Source organism: Oncorhynchus masou, chromosome 24 (genome assembly GCF_036934945.1).
Source record: "Oncorhynchus masou masou isolate Uvic2021 chromosome 24, UVic_Omas_1.1, whole genome shotgun sequence".
NCBI lineage: Eukaryota > Metazoa > Chordata > Actinopteri > Salmoniformes > Salmonidae > Oncorhynchus > Oncorhynchus masou.
Window position 1 is genome coordinate 32,491,265 of NC_088235.1, and position 18,639 is coordinate 32,509,903.

Sequence of the window (18,639 nt, forward strand, 5' to 3'; positions counted from 1 at the left end):
CGATGTCCTGTGTGAATTTAAGTATGCTCTCTCTAATTCTCTCTTTCTTTCTCTCTCTCTCTCGGAGGACCTGAGTCTTTGGACCATGCCTTAGGACTACCTGGCATGATGACTCCTTGCTCTCCCCAGTCCACCTGGCCATGCTGCTGCTCCAGTTTCAACTGTTCTGCCTGCGGTTATGGAATCTTTACCTGTTCACCAGACGTGCTACCTGTCCCATACCTATTATTTGACCATGCTGGTCATTTATGAACATTTGAACATCTTGGCCATGTTCTGTTATAATCTCCACCCGGCACAGCCAGAAGAGGACTGGCCACCCCACATAGCCTGGTTCCTCTCTAGGTTTCTTCCTAGGTTTTGGCCTTTCTAGGGATTTTTTCCTAACCACCGTGCTTCTACACCTGCATTGCTTGCTGTTTGGGGTTTTAGGCTGGGTTTCTGTACAGCACTTTGAGATATCAGCTGATGTACGAAGGGCTATATAAATACATTTGATTTGATGATCTCCGCATGTGTGGTTCCCACTGTGAAGAATAGAGGTGGTGGTGTGATGGTGCTTTGCTGGTGATAGTCTGATGCATTTAGAATTTAAGGCACACTTAACCAGCATTGCTACTACAGTATTCTGCAGCGATACGCCATCCAATGTGGTTTGCGCTTAGTGGGATTATCATTTGTTTTTCAACAGGACAATGACCCAACACACATCCAGGCTGTGTAAGGGCTATTTGACCAAGAAGGAAAGGGATGGAGTGTTGCATCAGATGACCTGGCGTCCACAATCACCCAACCTCAACCCAATTGAGATGGTTTGGGATGAGTTGGACTGCAGAGTGAAGGAAAAGCAGCCAACAAGTGCTCAGGATATGTGGGAACTCCGTCAAGACTGTTAGAAAAGCATTCCAGGTGAAGCTGGTTGAGAGAATACCAAGAGTGTGCAAAGCTGTCATCAAGGCAAAGGGTGGCTACTTTGAAGAATCTCAAATCTCAAATATATTTTGATTTATTTAACACTTTCTTGGTTACTACAAGATTCCATATGTGTTATTTCATAGTTTTGATGTCTTCACTATTATCGTACAATGTAGAAAATAGTAAAAATAAAGAAAACCCCTTGAATGAGTAGGTGTATCCAAACTTTGGACTGGTACTGTATATGAAGCATTATATACAGTGTACATAATATACAGACTACATAACATCTCCTATAGACTTCCTTATAAACTGGCTCACCGAGTCAGCATATACATCAATGTTATTATCTGAGGCTACCAGGAACATATCCCCGTCTACGTGATCGATGCAATCTTGAAGCGTGGAATCCGATTGGTCAGACCAGCATTGGGATAGGCCTAAGCACGGGCGCTTCTTGTTTTAGTGTCTGCCTATATGAGGGGAGCAACAAGATGGAGTCATGGTCAGATTTGCCAAATGGAGGGCGGGGGAGGGCCTTGTATGCATTGCGGAAGTTAGAGTATAAATGGTTGAGCGTGTTACTCACTCATGTACAGCAATCGGTATTCTGATAGAATTTAGGTAGCGTTGTACTCAAATTAGCTTTGTTAAAATCGCCAGCTACAATAAATGCTTCAGGATATATGGTTTCCAGTTTGAAAGTCCAGTGAAGTTCCTTGATGGCCGTCTTATCCTCTTGAGGGGGATATGCACGGCTGTGACGATAACCGAGGAGAGTTCTCTTGGGAGATAATTTGGTCGGTATTTGATTGTGAGGAATTCTAGGTCAGCTGAACAAAAGGACTTGAGTTCCTGAATGTTGATACAATTACACCATGAGTCGTTAATCATGAAACATACCTCCCCTTCTTCTTCTTACTGGAGAGATGTTTATTCCAGTCAGCATGATACACTGAAAATCCCTTTGGCTGTATAGACTCCGACAGCGTGTCCCCAGCTATCCATGTTTCCGTAAAACATTGTATGTTACAATCCCGGATATCTCTTTGGAAAGCAACTCTTGCCCAGACTTCGTCGACTTTGTTGACTAGGGACTGGACATTAGCGAGTAATATACTCGGGAGCGGTGGGTGCGCATTCGAAGCCTCACTAGAAGACCGCTCCAGCACCCTCTCCTCTTGCGGTGTTGTTTTGGCCTCTGGAATCAGTTTAAATGCCCTGGGAGGCGCAGAGAGATGATCCGCTTTGGGAAGTCGTATTCCTGGTTGTACTGCTGGTTGTGCTGGTAAGTTGACGTCTCTCTGATATCCAATAGTTCTTCCCGGTTGTATGTAATAACACAATGTTTTCTGGGCTAACAATGTAATAAATAATACATAAAAGACAAAATACTGCACAGTTTCCTAAGGAATAGAAGCGAAGCTGCCATTTCTATCTGCACCATCTTGTAGTGATTATGTTTTGTTTCCTGTTTTTTACGAGGCATGTGACAAATTTGATTTGATTATTGCCTGCTAAGGGGCCATTTCAGTCAATGAGGGTTCACAAAAGTGATTGAGAGAGGTCAGTGTTTCCTATCGCGGCTGGACTTAGGCAATCAAGTGATAAATAAAAAGATCAATATTACTGGGTTAAAAACGCTCATTGTTTTGTCATATAGAAATGTAAAAAAACTAAGTATATAGGGCTGAACTGCATCCATTATCAGATGCAGTAATCAACAATTCTATATGGGACGATGAAACTAGGATATAGGATAGCCTAAAGTGTGGCTGAAGATTTGTTGTTGTTAGACAAAGCTACGTGAATGAATAAAGGGGACACGGCTAGGTGGTGTTATACATGTATTCATATATTATTCTCCTCCTGAAGCAGGCCCTGGCTGCGTCCAAATGACACTCTATTCCCTACATAGTACACTACTTTTGACCAGAGCCCTATGGGGAATAGGATGCCATTTGGGGTGCAGCACATTTCTCGATAGCATGTGCACAGACTGGATATCTCGGAGCCTGGAGACTAACACAACTCTCCAGTGAGCCTCCCTTTGATCATCACAGTGATAAAAACCCACTCCTGTCATGGCTGCTTTACTATTAACTTATCATGATGTACTATGAGCAGGTGGAATGTCTCTATCAGTAGCTCACAGTAGGGTGGACCATGAACGACACTGCTGTTTTATCATTGGGTTCCAGTGGCTCAGTGGGTTGGGTTTGTAGAGAATGGTGGATTGTGGGTTTGATTCTCACATGGCTACATCTACTCTCAATGTTGACAGTTCTGTAAGTCGCCTTGGATTCAAAACGTCTACCAAATGACCATATTACATTAAATTATAATTGTTAAGTATTTTATTATCATATTATTAGTAGAATTTATACAACAATAAGTCTCTTCTCAGGCAATTCTAGCAGTATAGTGTTTTCCTACAATGAGGAACGTTTAGAGCAACCAAATAAAGCCAAGCAGGAAGTAATCAGAGTGATACGGCTCTTATCCAATACCACCAGCCAGCTATACTGCCTCCCTTCCTCACTCCAGCCGATGAGCTTTAGCACCTCTAAATGCTTCCCAAAGCTCCGTTAATCAGTCTAAAGAGGTTCGCCGAGACATTGGGCAGAGGAAAAATGGGAGTAACACTCCAAGTAAGTGCTAATGGAGAGGTTAATACAGAGGCTGTTAACAGGCAACAGCAAAGAAGCAATTTGTCACTGTGACTAACTCAACTGAACCACAAGCCAGCCACTCCAATGACTCCAGACACCAAATGCAAAAATCTCCACCAGAGTAACACACGGCCTGTGTATGTAACCCTTTAAGGTTTATGAGAGGTTTATAAAAAAAGTTTAAGTCTGTTTAGGAAAACAGGGGTTTAGGGGTCTATATTAGGGGTCCCTACCCCTATAATAGGGTAACTATTAAGGTAGTTGAGGAAGGCAAAACACACACACAATGAACACAATATGTTACTACACCTGTTTGTGTAGCCGACTTACCTGGCAACAACTTCCTATGGCAACAACACAATATGGAAAACAGATCATATTCAATTCAACATGAGTGCATTTAGAAAATGTTAAGGAGACATTTTGCATCGTCAATTTGGATTACTGTACTGCTGACAAATGCAAACGTGTGAATGATTAATTGTGCAATAATTGATCGGCTCCAAATCAACAGCATCTGCACTTTAGTGGGTTATGATGATCTGAGGCACATTTCTCTGAAGTTGTTTTTTTAAAACCACATAATATGACAGCTTTATCAGGATGTTACATTCCTGCGTCTGTATCAAAGCCGCTGAAAAATGTATCTTCCTCAATAGAGAGAGGTTGTTTGTGAAGCAGGGGTTTCATCCTAAATGGCACCCTATTCCCTATGTAGTGCACTACTTTTGACCAGTAGTGCACTTTATAGCGAATAGGGTGCTATTTGGGATGCAACGAGTGCCCAGGAAAGATTTCATTATTGCTGGTCTACAGATACCTCATCTCATCTCTGGCCATTTAAAGGAAACAGATGACAATCAGAACGACTGCTAAGTTTGTTTTCAGGTGTGCTGATGGCTTTTTGAAGAGAGAGAAACATAACCTAGTCATTTACTGAATAAATATTAAATAGCAATTGGCATGGCTACAATGTATATTTCTGACGAGCAGATTATTTAGTATGGTTATTATGAAAACAAAAAGCAGGAAGCAGAAATATCAATACACATCCTCCTTTGCCTTCCCTTTGCCAATCTTGTGAATTAACATATTTTTGGAGCACCTAGCTGCACAAACCACATTTTTACAAACGTGACATGACAACAAGATAAGTCTAAGCAGAAAAAATGAATTTAACCGCGAAACTAGAAATACTGTAAGTACCATACTAGTGTTGTTCTCTGAAAAATCATATTCATCAGATGCAATTTTGCAGTGTTCTGGCAAATCAAGTTGACACAGAAAATGTCAGAGAATTGGTTAGTACTGGGAGAGTTGACGCTTTGCCCTTTATATTTACTTTCTGTGATGTGAGCTTCCCTCCCTCCCTCCCTCCCTCCTCTGTGGAAGCTGTCAGGGCCATCAGGAATCCATTCCCATTCCAGTCACGTTGATCACACCGTAAGTGATTCTGGATGAAAATTATTCATACATAGAAGAACTATATTCAAGGGAGAGCTCTACCTTTAAAAGAGAAAAACCACTTAAAAACATCTAAAGTAGATTTCACATGTTTGTCTTTTTTAATTGATATTTAAAAAGCAAAGCAGGATATATGATTTTTTGAAAAGGCAGCAAAGAGGCAGGCAAAGCTAAACATGTATTTGTCATTTAATGCGTAGCCCCACTTAAAACATATTTTACGTCATTTTAATTTACATAATCTAAAACCACAGGTGGCAGTAATTTGGTTATTAAAAGGATACTGTGTGCGCTGTACAATTTTGTGTTAGTGCTATATTATACTGTGGCAGGGAGAGGGGAGACATATCATCCCTGGGAGTAATGATACTAATGAGAGAAGCTTTTTAACCAGGCAACCTGTCAGCCCCCAAAGAGAGAGAGGCAGCCGGAGAAAGAGGCAGAAATACAGAGAGAGCATATTTTGCATTTAGAAAGACCCTGTATAAATTAAATCCCCCAATTAGATGTTTTCTCGTGTGTATTATTCTCAATGTATTCTTGTTTTTGTTGTCATATACTGTTGTTCCTCAAGCATATTGTTCATTTTTGTAATACTTCATATACATTGCTTTGGCAACAGTGGCAACCAGCCATTCATGCCAATAAAGCATTTATCAAATTTAATTGAAATGAGAGATGGAGAGAGAGCGGCAGAGAGAGAGATTCAGAAAGAGATAGAGCGAGTGGGAGAACAGGGAGGTAGAGAAGCAGAGCGAGAGAAAAAGAGCGGCAGTGTGCTCGCAAGAAAGAGAGAGGCAGAGAGAGAGGCAGAGTGAGAGAGAGAGAGGGGCAGAGAGAGAGGCAGAGTGAAAGAGAGAGGCAGAGAGAGAGAGAGAGGCAGAGAGAGAGAGAGGCAGAGTGAGAGAGAGAGAGAGAGGCAGAGTGAGAGAGAGAGAGGAGAGTGAGAGAGAGAGAGAGAGAGAGAGAGAGAGAGAGAGAGAGAGAGAGAGAGAGAGAGAGGGAAGGCTTGAAACCATGCCCAACTTCTCAGCTTCCCAAGAGGCTTTTCAAAATTCAATACATAACATCTGTAGGCGATGTTGGGTGCAGACCTAGCGGAGTGCGTCATAACACACAGACACACACACAGACACACACACACACAGAGAGACAGAGAGAGAGAGAAAGAGAGAGATGGCTGAACAAAGAAACCATGACGACTACCAGGTTTCCATAGCAACTGCTGCAAGGCCTGGAGAGTATAATAGCACATCAATCACTGTCCAAAAAAGAACTAAATTATCAGCTAAAATAAACCTTTAGGATCTGTTTAGTGGTGTGCATTCGGCGGTAACTCACCTCCTCGAAACCTTGCTCTTTGGCAAAAGTGGCCGCCTCCTGAAATAGAAAATAAAGAACACAAATTAACAGTTAATTACAGAGTCACAATGCTGTAACGGAAGTCATAGCGAACACATCCCAAATGGCCCCCTATCCCCTATGTAGTGCACTACTTTTGACCAGGGCCAAAAGGGGTCTGGACAAAAGTAGTGCACTACATAGGATGCCATTTGAGACATACCCACTTCAGGCATACAGTACAAGACCTCTCACTTCCTTCAGTCACTGACAGACTAAACACGTGTGATGATCTGACACTTGAGATTGAAGGAGTAACTTGAGTCCATTCTGCTGCTGTGCTACTTTGCTCCCTGAATTAATACTGTACTCATAGGGGACGGCATAAACCCATTTAATCCCAATGCCCCACTTTGGCTCATTTTACAGCAACAGCTTTGAGAAGAAGACAGACAACGTCTGCATCTCAAATGGCACCCTATTCTCTTTATATTGCACTGCTTTTGACCAGGACCCATAGGGTCAAAAGTAGTGCACTATATAGGAAATAGTGTGCCACTTGGGATACAATCAACATAATTTCAGCTTAGCCATGAAACTACTGTAACACAGACGATAGATATGGATAGATATGTGGGTTTCCCAGTTTACACCACTGGAATTCAATAATAGTGACCACGAAAGGCATGATTTATAGTGTACTTGACTTTTGGTGGTGGCTTGCAGTCAGGTGACATTATTTGCTCTGTTTAGTCAATGGGCAGAGGCTTCTGTAGGCTAGCTGTTGCACGATGAGATGCAATAACATGGACACAAATCACGAGTGACAAGTGCATTCGCTCAATTCACTTTTGACCCTTAGACAAAGCAATAAGTCGATGCTATGATGCTAAATGACCCGATTATATGGAAAGGGGGCTGGGGTTGTGACCTTGGGGAGACACGGGTTGACGACCTGGTCTTACACACAGAAGAGAGGGAGGAGATGAAGGAGTGTGTGTGTGGTGTGTGACAAGAGAAAAGGGAGGAGAGAAGACATGAAGCAATAGTGTTATGGGGCCCAGGGGGGAACAGGCATGCCTCTCTGTCTCTGATCACCCATTACTGGGACAGAGATACTGGATGTCACTTCATCTAATAACACACACATACAGTTAAAAAAATGTAGTTTCAACTAATTATTATAAAGTAATTGGTTACACAGCCTTTTTTAGTTTCTGAACTGTTCAATTAAAGTGCTACCTGAACTTAAAATGTTAAGTTGACCCAAACGTAGCATTAACTTGAAAAAGCATCAGTCAACTTATATTATGTGTTTGCTCAACTTGTCCCATTCAACTAGAATTATTTTTTTTCTTTTCCCCAAGATGGCGTAGCAGTGCAGATGTGGTTTGTCATCCTCTCGTTTACTTTTTGTATTTTTTATCTTTTTTTGTATATATTTAAATTTATTTGTCAATCACTTTTCCATTTTAAAATTAAATATACCTACTGGTAACCCGCTTCAATCAATGTGACACGGATCCGCTATTATTTTTAGACCTTATAACCAAAACCTCCATCAGAAGATAGCCATCAGGAGCTAAACAGCTTATTAGCTAATAGCTATTTAGTCATTGTAAACCACTGCTCGCGGCCTTTACCCTCTGTACAGGCACCAGCCGTTATTTAGCCTGCATAATACCTGCCAGCCTCGGACTGTTTTTCTCCACTACAACACCGGATTCCAGGCGAAACACCTGGACCATTACTCCTGATCATCACAGCTAGCTAGCTGCCACCGAGTGACCAAGCCCCAAAGTTCGCTCTGAGCCAGGCACATCTCCCGGCTAGCAAACAAAATTACTAAAACTACAATACCTCTTTCACCATCTGGCCCGGTCCCTTTGTCGACACAGCGCCCCGCCGTACCACCACGGCTGGTCCGGAAACGTAATTCCATCCACTGTGCTCTCAACCGGCCTTCGCTGGACGTCGGAGCAGATGCTTCTACTTACCCCGCCTGCTAACTTTAAACTCTGTGTCTCCCGCGTGCTAGCATAGCAACGACTACCTGCGGCTTCCCTGTTCCATCTATTGATGTTCACTGAACCCTATGATCACTTGGCTACATAGCTGATGCCTGCTGGACTGTTCATTTATCACGGTAACTCAGCTCTGTGTGTAGTTCATCAACATTTTACCTGTTGTTGTTGTCTTAGCTGATTAGCTGTTGTTGTCTTACAGGGTGTTGTCTTTGCAAGCTCTCCCAATCAACACCTGTGATTGTTTTATGCCTTGCTTTATGTCTCTCTCAAATGTAAATATGCCTTGTATACTGTTGTTTAGGATAGTTATCATTGTTTTAGTTCACTGCGGAGCCCCTCGTCCCACTCTACATGCCTCATATATCTCCTTTCTACCACCTCCCACAAATGCAGTGACGTCACCCAGTATAACCAGCATGTCCAGAGAGGCAACCTCTCTTATTATCACTCTGGGCTTACCTCCACTGTACCCACACCCCACCATACCCCTGTCTGCATATTATGCCCTGAATCTATTCGACCATGCCCAGAAATCTGCTCCTTTAATTCTCTGTCCCCAACGCACGAGACGACCAGTTTTGATAGCCTTTAGCTGTACCCTCATCCTACTCCTCCTCTGTTCCTTGAGTGATGTGGAAGTTAACCCAGGCCTTGCGTGTCCCCAGGCACTCTCATTTGTTGACTTCTGTAATCAAAAAAGCCTTGTTTTCATGCATGTTAACATCAGAAGCTTCCTCCCTAAGTTTGTTTTACTCACTGCTTTAGCACACTCCGCCAACCCTGATGTCCTTGCCCTGTCTGAATCCTGGCTTAGGAAGACCACCAAAACTTCTGAGATTTCCATACCCAACTACAACATTTTCCGTCAAGATAGAACTGCCAAAGGGGGAGGAGTTGCAATCTACTGCAGAGATAGCTTGCAAAGTTCTGTCATACTTTCCAGGTCTATGCCCAAACAGTTCGAGCTTCTAATTCTTAAAATGAATCTCTCCAGAAATAAGTCTCTCACTGTTGCCGCCTGTTATAGACCCCCCTCAGCTCCCAGCTGTGCCCTGGACACCATATGTGAATTGATTTCCCCATCTATCTTCAGAGTTCATTCTGTTAGGTGACCTAAACTGGGATATGCTTAACACCCCAGCAGTCCTACAATCTAACGTAGATGCTCTTAAACTCACAAAAATGATCAAGGAAACCACCAGGTACAACCCTAAATCCGTAAACATGGGCACCGTCATAGATATTATCCTAACCAACTTGACCTCCAGGAGGATGCCTGGTCGTTCTTTAAAAGTTATTTCCTCACTATCTTAAATAAGCATGCCCCTTTCAAAAATGTAGAACTAACAACAGATATAGCCCTTGGTTCACTCCAGATCTGACTGCCCTTGACCATCACAAAAACTTCCTGTGGCGGACTGAAATAGCATTGAATAATCCCCGCAATATGCAACTGTTCAGGGAAGTCAGGAACCAATACACACAGTCAGTCAGGAAAGCAAAGGCTAGCTTTTTCAAACAGAAATGTGCATCTGCAACTAATTCCAAAAAGTTGTGGGACACTGTAAAGTCCATGGAGAACAAGAGCACCTCCTCCCAGCTGCCCACCGCTCTGAGGCTAGGAAACACTGTTACCACCGATAAATCCACTATAATTGAGAATTTCAATAAGCATTTCTCTACAGCTGGCCATGCTTTCCACCTGGCTATCCCTACCCCGGTCAACTGCCCCGCCCAAACCCCCACCATTTCTCCTTCACCCAAATCCAGATAGCTGATGTTCTGAAAGAGCTGCAAAATCTGGACCCCTACAAATCATCCAGGCTAGACAATCTGGACCCTCTCTTTCTAAAATTATCTACAGAAATTGTTGCAACCACTTACTAGCCTGTTCAACCTCTCTTTTGTATCATCGGAGATTCCCAAAGATTGGAAAGCTGCCGCGGTCATCCTCCTCTTCAAAGGGGGTGACACTCTAGACCCAAACTGCTACAGACCTACAGTGGGGAGAACAAGTATTTGATACACTGCCGATTTTGCAGGTTTTCCTACTTACTAAGCATGTAGAGGTCTGTAAATTTTATCATAGGTACACTTCAACTGTGAGAGACGGAATCTAAAACAAAAATCCAGAAAATCACATTGTATGATTTTTAAGTAATTAATTTGCATTTTATTGCATGACATAAGTATTTGATACATCAGAAAAGCAGAACTTAATATTTGGTACAGAAACCTTTGTTTGCAATTACAGAGATCATATGTTTCCCATATCTTGACCAGGTTTGCACACACTGTAGCAGGGATTTTGGCCCACTCCTCCATACAGACCTTCTCCAGATCCTTCAGGTTTTGGGGCTGTCGCTGGGCAATACGGACTTTCAGCTCCCTCCAAAGATTTTCTATTGGGTTCAGGTCTGGATACTGGCTAGGCCACTCCAGGACCTTGAGATGCTTCTTACGGAGCCACTCCTTAGTTGCCCTGGCTGTGTGTTTCGGGTCGTTTTCATGCTGGAAGACCAAGCCACGACCCATCTTCAATGTTCTTACTGAGGGAAGGAGATTGTTGGCCAAGATCTCGCGATACATGGCCCCATCCACCCTCCCCTCAATACGGTGCCATCGTCCTGACCCCTTTGCAGAAAAGCATCCCCAAAGAATGATGTTTCCACCTCCATGCTTCACGGTTGGGATGGTGTTCTTGGGGTTGTACTCATCCTTCTGCTTCCTCCAAACACGGCGAGTGGAGTTTAGACCAAAAAGCTATATTTTTGTCTCATCAGACCGCATGACCTTCTCCCATTCCTCCTCTGGATCATCCAGATGGTCATTGGTAAACTTCAGATGGGCCTGGACATGGGCTGGATTGAGCAGGGGGACCTTGCGTGCGCTGCAGGATTTTAATGATGATGGCGTAGTGCGTTACTAATGGTTTTCTTTGAGACTGTGGTCCCAGCTTTCTTCAGGTCATTGACCAGGTCCTGCTGTGTAGTTCTGGGCGGATCCCTCACCTTCTTCATGATCATTGATGCCCCACGAGGTGAGATTTTGCTTACCAAGCTGCTTGCCTATTGTCCTGTAGCCCATCCCAGCCTTGTGCAGGTCTACAATTTTATCCCTGAGGTCCTTACACAGCTCTCTGGTCTTGGCCATTGTGGAGAGGTTGGAGTATGTTTGATTGAGTGTGTGGACAGGGGTCTTTTATACAGGTAACGAGTTCAAACAGGTGCAGTTAATACAGGTAATGAGTGGAGTACAGGAGGGCTTCTTAAAGAAAAACTAACAGGTGTGTGAGAGCTGGAATTCTTACTGGTTGGTAGGTGATCAAATACTTATGTCATGCAATAAAATGCAAATTAATTACTTAAAAATCATACAATGGGATTTTCTGGATTTTTGTTGGTGCACAGTTGAAGTGCACCTATGATAAATATTACAGACCTCTACATGCTTTGCAAGTAGGAAAACCTGCAAAATCGGCAGTGTATCATATACTTGTTCATCCCACAGTATATCTATCCTACCCTGTCTTTCTAAGGTCTTCGAAAGCCAAATAAACAGATTACTGACCATTTAGAATCCCACCGTACCTTCTCCGCTATGCAATCTGGAGTCAGAGCTGGTCATGGGTGCACCTCAGCCACGCTCAAGGTCCTAAACAATATCATAACCTCCATCGATAAGAGAAATTACTGTGCAGTCGTATTCATCGAGCTGGCCAAGGCTTTCACTCTGTCAATCACCACATTCTTATTGGCAGACTCGACAGCCTTGGTTTCTCAAATAATTCCTGGTTTACTACCTACTTCTCTGATAGAGTTCAGTGTGTAAAATCGGAGGGCCTGTTGTCCGGACCTCTGGCAGTCTCTATGGGGGTACCACAGGATTCAATTCTCGGGACAACTCTTTTCTCTGTATATGTCAATGATGTCGCTCTTGCTGGGGGTGATTCCCTGATCCACATCTACGCAGACGACACCATTCTGTATACATCTGGCCCTCCTTTGGACACTGTGTTAACTAACCTCCAAACGAGCTTCAATGCCATACAACACTCCTTCCGTCTTTTCTGACCTAGAATATGTGGACAACTATAAATACCTAAGTGTCTGGCTAGACTGTAAACTCTCCTTCCAGACTCATATCAAACATCTCCAATCCAAAATCAAATCTAGAATCGGCTTTCTATTTTGCAACAAAGCCTCTTTCACTCACGCCGCCAAACTAACCTTAGTAAAACTGACTAACCTACCAATTCTCGACTTCGGCGATGTCATCTAAAAAATAACTTCCAATACTCTACTCAGCAATCTGGATGCAGTCTACCACAGTGCCATCCGTTTTGTTACCAAAGCCCCTTATACCACCCACCACTGCGACCTGTACGCTCTAGTCGGCTGGCCCTTGCTACATATTCGTTGCCACTGGCTCCAGGTCATCTATAATGCTATGCTAGGTAAAGCTCCGCCTTACCTCAGCTCACTGGTCACGATAACAACACCCACCCATAGCACAATGTAATCATGTATGTCAATGTTTGTCAAATATGTCAATTGAAAACATTGTATGTCAAAAGCAACGTGTTTGCAACTACTTCCACAGCCTTTTTTGTGAAGTATTTATAATAATAATTTCTAGATAAATGAACAAAAGTTGAACAAACATTTTAAGTTGACTGAATATTTGCCTAAGTTCTCAAGTTGGAGCCAAGGTTGGGCAAACTAAAAATATTATGTTCACGTAACACTTTGACTGAAAGTTTGAGTTAAAAGGTTGTGGAACCAGTTACTTAATAATAATAATGAGTTGAAACTAGAATTTTTTACAGTGCGCACATATAGTACATGCATTTGCACGCACACAACCACCCACCCTCACCCATTCAAATTGCCACTCAAGCTCTTTTCAAATGAGGTGAGTGTCTCTTTTAATGTAGCTAGTGGGCACCAGCCACTCACATTCATTCATTTGTTAATTTATTAACTAATAGATATTGACTTCAGAAACATTTAATCACAGATGAGCAGCAACCATCACACTTCAGGGGCATGAACATCTTAATGCGTTGTCAAAACAAGGATACTTCATTTGATGCTCCTTTACAAAGGGTGTGTCCCAAATGGCAACCTATTCCCCATGTCCGGGGCAGGCAACTATATTCAGCCACGGTCCGATTTTTGTCGGAGAGGATGGTCGGGGGGCCGGAACATAATTCTAATACTTTGTACACTGCAAATTGGACTAAACCCCAAAATAATATACCCCAAATATTTCCAAAATTAAATATATTTTTAGTTGAATTCATGGTGATTTTACAGTTTTTCACCGAAAAACCTGAGAGTGTACAAAACATTAAGAACACTCTTTCCATGACAGACTGACCAGGTGAATCCAGGTGAAAGCTATGATCCCTTATTGATGTTAAATCCACTTCAATCAGTGTACATCAAGGGGAGTAGACAGGTTAAAGGAGCCTTGAGACATGGATTGAGTATGTTTGTCATTCAGAGGGTGAATAGACAAGACAAAATGGTGCCTTTGAACAGGGTATGGTAGTAGGTGTTAGGCGCACCGGTTTGTGTCAAGAACTGCAACACTGCTGGGTTTTTCACACTCGACAGTTTCCTGTGTGTATCAGAAATGGTCCACCACACAAAGGACATCCAGCCAACTTGACAACTGTGGAAATCATTGGAGTCAACATGGGCCAGCATCCCTATGGAATGCTTTCAACACCATGTAGAGGTGTTCTGAGGGCAAAAGGGGAGGGGTGCAACTCAACATTAGGATTGTGTTCTTAATATTTTGAACACAAATTTAGAAGCATTTGGGACGCAGACAATGCCTTTTAAAAAGGCACATGAATGCAGGCAGAATGTCATTCCTGTTGGTTGGCTATAGTCTTCAGTCACCCAGTTAACTACAGTGGAAACACTCTTCTGTGTAAGTGAGATTTGGTTGGCAGCATAGAAAATTAATATAATGGTGGTAACAATTTCTATGAGCCACCTGCGTGTGATGTATTATAGGCATTTATGCATTTATAAGGGTTCTTAGGATAGATGGAGCTGCAAGCTGTTATGAATGCTTACAGCTAAACCACACAATACAACTAATGTGTGACTACATTATATATGCATGCAAATAAAGTTGTATTGAATTCAATTGAATGCATATATAGCCCTTGTGTAATAAAGAACCTTCAGACCTACAGTATAATACACTATTGGACGATAGAAAACACTAATTAATTCATTATGCGTTATAAAAGAGTTGCCAACGGGTTGAATCACTAAAAGTTTAAAACTGATACAATGTTAGAACGATATGAGGGCTTAATGTTTCTTTACGGTTGTCACTAAAATGGTAAGTGCTTAGGGGTTGTAAAATTCCAGAAAATCAAAAAAAAATATATATCAAAAAAATTCCCCAGAAATTCCCCCAAATTTGTTGAAAGTTTCCTGAATTTTGCAACCATATTCAATACATCCTTTGAGACACATCTGGACAAGATTAATGTCTTCAACAAAGTGTCTCATTAGTTTAAAGATGTAATGAAGTGTTCACTTCATTTGATTATCCAAGTCTCTTTTCTCCTCTTTAAAGATCGAATCAGCATGAGGGGAAACAGTGCCACTGTTCACCCCCAGGGCCTTTGTCATTGTTTTGTTGATGAAACAAACAGAGGCGTGAAAAAAAGAAAAGCCAGTACATATTTAGCTGTTCTGTCGCACGTGCAATGTTGTCAGCGGGAAAATCAAATCAAAGTGTATTTGTCACATGCACAGGATACAACAGATCTAAACAGTAATGTAAAATGCTTACTTACAAGCGCCTCCTCAACAATGGCTTGTTCAATATAAAAAACATTTTGTTGTTGTTGTTTACAGTAACCTATTTGTTGTTGTTTAGATTAACCTATTTGTTGTTTTATCTCAAACAGACGTGGCAGTTCTCCAATTAAGGATTCCAGCTGAGTGATGTGGCAAGTTGATGAGGGACCAGAGGTTCTCCTTAAGGCGTCACCAAGCTTCAGTTCGGCTGGCGGCTAGCCGAAGTCGACTAGGAGAACAAAATGAGTGTGCTCGCATACTCCCTTAAAAGACATTGGCTTGTACAACTAGAAAAAAAGCAGAAATACTACTTTTTGTTTGCCCATTTTAGCTATTGCTCAAAATAGTCTGACTTTATTTAAGATTACTCAAGAAATCTATGATACATTTTTACTCAGACTATTTGCATTGCCCCGTCCCCCTCTTTTACACCGCTGCTACTCTCTGTTTTTATCAGCTACACATAGTCCTTTTAATAACTCTACCTACATGTACATATTACCCCAACTAACCGGTGCCCCTGCACATTGATTCTGTATCGATACGCCCGTGTATATAGTCTCGCTATGGTTGTTTTACTGCTGCTCTTTAATTACTTGTTACTTTTATTTCTTATTCTTATATGTATTTTTTAGAACTGCATTGTTAGTTAGGGGCTCGTAAGTAAGCATTTAACTGTAAGGTCTACACCTGTTGTATTCGGCGCATGTGATTATTAACATTTGATTTGATTTGGACTTTTTGGCCAAGGACATCTTAGTTGCGCAATTTTACATCTAAGATGTTTGGAACAGTATTTATAAATACATTTTTTGCATGAAAAGGAGTTGTCTCATTGAATGGCAACAAAAACTTTACTGAAGAATCCAATCACCGACGAAGGGGTGTAGACTTTGGCTACTGACTTCTGCTTGTCAATAAAAAAAAATTGTGTGTGCACGAACAACCGAAAAAACTCTTACCGAAGACCAAAACAAACCAAAACGTATTTTTTTTTGTCAATATATATGTACGAACTCTTCCCGAAACTAGGCTACTTATTATTTGTTGCAATTTTTACCCCCTTTTTCTCCACAATTTCATTATTATGATCTTGTCTCATCGCTGCAACTCCCCAACGGGCTCGGGGGAGGCGAAGGTCGAGTTATGCGCCCTCAGAAACATGACCCGCCTAACCGCGCTTCTTAACACCCGCTCGCTTAACCCGGAAGCCAGCTGCACCACTGTGTCAGAGGAAACACTGTTCAACAGACGACCGAGGTCAGCCTGCAAGTGCCCGGTCTACCACAAGGAGTCGCTAGAGCGCAATGAGTGAACCCCAGGCTGTAGTGACGCCGCAACATTGGAATGCAATGCTTTAGGCCACAGCGCCACTCGGGAGGCCTACCAGGCTACTTTTCATTTAAAAGAATCAATTCACTAGTCCGTCGAGCCCTCTCCCACGAGAATAAACAATATGCATTTTCTAGCGATGTCACCATTCCTCTCCCTTCCTCACCTATATAAGCAGCAAGTTTTGTCTCATTTTTGTTCAGCGTTTGTGGTGGCAGCGCAATTCCTTTGCCTGGCTAAAGTACAATACGTGCCTTATATTGTTTAGCATTAATTGTAAAATTGTAACCTGTGTACATGTGTTGTTTGCAAGCTCATAGTTTGATGCCTGCACTGGCTTAGTTGTTTATTCTACAGTGCCTTGCGAAAGTATTCGGCCCCCTTGAACTTTGCGACCTTTTGCCACATTTCAGGCTTCAAACATAAAGATATAAAACTGTATTTTTTTGTGAAGAATCAACAACAAGTGGGACACAATCATGAAGTGGAACAACATTTATTGGATATGTCAAACTTTTTTAACAAATCAAAAACTGAAAAATTGGGCGTGCAAAATTATTCAGCCCCCTTAAGTTAATACTTTGTAGCGCCACCTTTTGCTGCGATTACAGCTGTAAGTCGCTTGGGGTATGTCTCTATCAGTTTTGCACATCGAGAGACTGAATTTTTTCCCCATTCCTTCTTGCAAAACAGCTCGAGCTCAGTGAGGTTGGATGGAGAGCATTTGTGAACAGCAGTTTTCAGTTCTTTCCACAGATTCTCGATTGGATTCAGGTCTGGACTTTGACTGTTCCATTCTAACACCTGGATATGTTTATTTTTGAACCATTCCATTGTAGATTTTGCTTTATGTTTTGGATCATTGTCTTGTTGGAAGACAAATCTCCGTCCCAGTCTCAGGTCTTTTGCAGACTCCATCAGGTTTTCTTCCAGAATGGTCCTGTATTTGGCTCCATCCATCTTCCCATCAATTTTAACCATCTTCCTTGTCCCTGCTGAAGAAAAGCAGGCCCAAACCATGATGCTGCCACCACCATGTTTGACAGTGGGGATGGTGTGTACAGGGTTATGGGCTGTGTTGCTTTTACGCCAAACATAACGTTTTGCATTGTTGCCAAAAAGTTCAATTTTGGTTTCATCTGACCAGAGCACCTTCTTCCACATGTTTGGTGTGTCTCCCAGGTGGCTTGTGGCAAACTTTAAACAAAACTTTTTATGGATATCTTTAAGAAATGGCTATCTTCTTGCCACTCTTCCATAAAGGCCAGATTTGTGCAATATACGACTGATTGTTGTCCTATGGAAAGAGTCTCCCACCTCAGCTTTAGATATCTGCAGTTCATCCAGAGTGATCATGGGCCTCTTGGCTGCATCTCTGATCAGTCTTCTCCTTGTATGAGCTGAAAGTTTAGAGGGACGGCCAGGTCTTGGTAGATTTGCAGTGGTCTGATACTCCTTCCATTTCAATATTATCGCTTGCACAGTGCTCCTTGGGATGTTTAAAGCTTGGGAAATCTTTTTGTATCCAAATCCGGCTTTAAACTTCTTCACAACAGTATCTCGGACCTGCCTGGTGTGTTCCTTGTTCTTCATGATGCTCTCTGCGCTTTTAACGGACCTCTGAGACTATCACAGTGCAGGTGCATTTATACAGAGACTTGATTACACACAGGTGGATTGTATTTATCATCATTAGTCATTTAGGTCAACATTGGATCATTCAGAGATCCTCACTGAACTTCTGGAGAGAGTTTGCTGCACTGAAAGTAAAGGGGCTGAATAATTTTGCACGCCCAATTTTTCAGTTTTTGATTTGTTAAAAAAGTTTGAAATATCCAATAAATGTCGTTCCACTTCATGATTGTGTCCCACTTGTTGTTGATTCTTCACAAAAAAATACAGTTTTATATCTTTATGTTTGAAGCCTGAAATGTGGCAAAACGTTGCAAAGTTCAAGGGTGCCGAATACTTTCGCAAGGCACTGTAGTTAGTGTATTGTAGTATTTCTACATGTTGCAGCCTACTTTATAATCTCTTGTCATGGCACTGCTCAGT

At 42.1% G+C, this 18,639-nt stretch overlaps 1 protein-coding gene across 2 annotated transcripts in view; it reads right to left on the reverse strand.

Moving 5' to 3' along the window:
• The window catches only part of LOC135512056 (adenosine kinase-like), a 296,146-nt gene that overhangs the window by 34,232 nt on the left and 243,275 nt on the right, over window positions 1-18,639 (reverse strand). For both annotated transcript variants that reach the window (XM_064933668.1, XM_064933669.1), the window contains exon 8: window positions 6,393-6,431. In XM_064933668.1, the coding sequence (XP_064789740.1) occupies window positions 6,393-6,431 (39 nt within the window). The remainder of the gene's footprint in view (window positions 1-6,392; window positions 6,432-18,639) is intronic.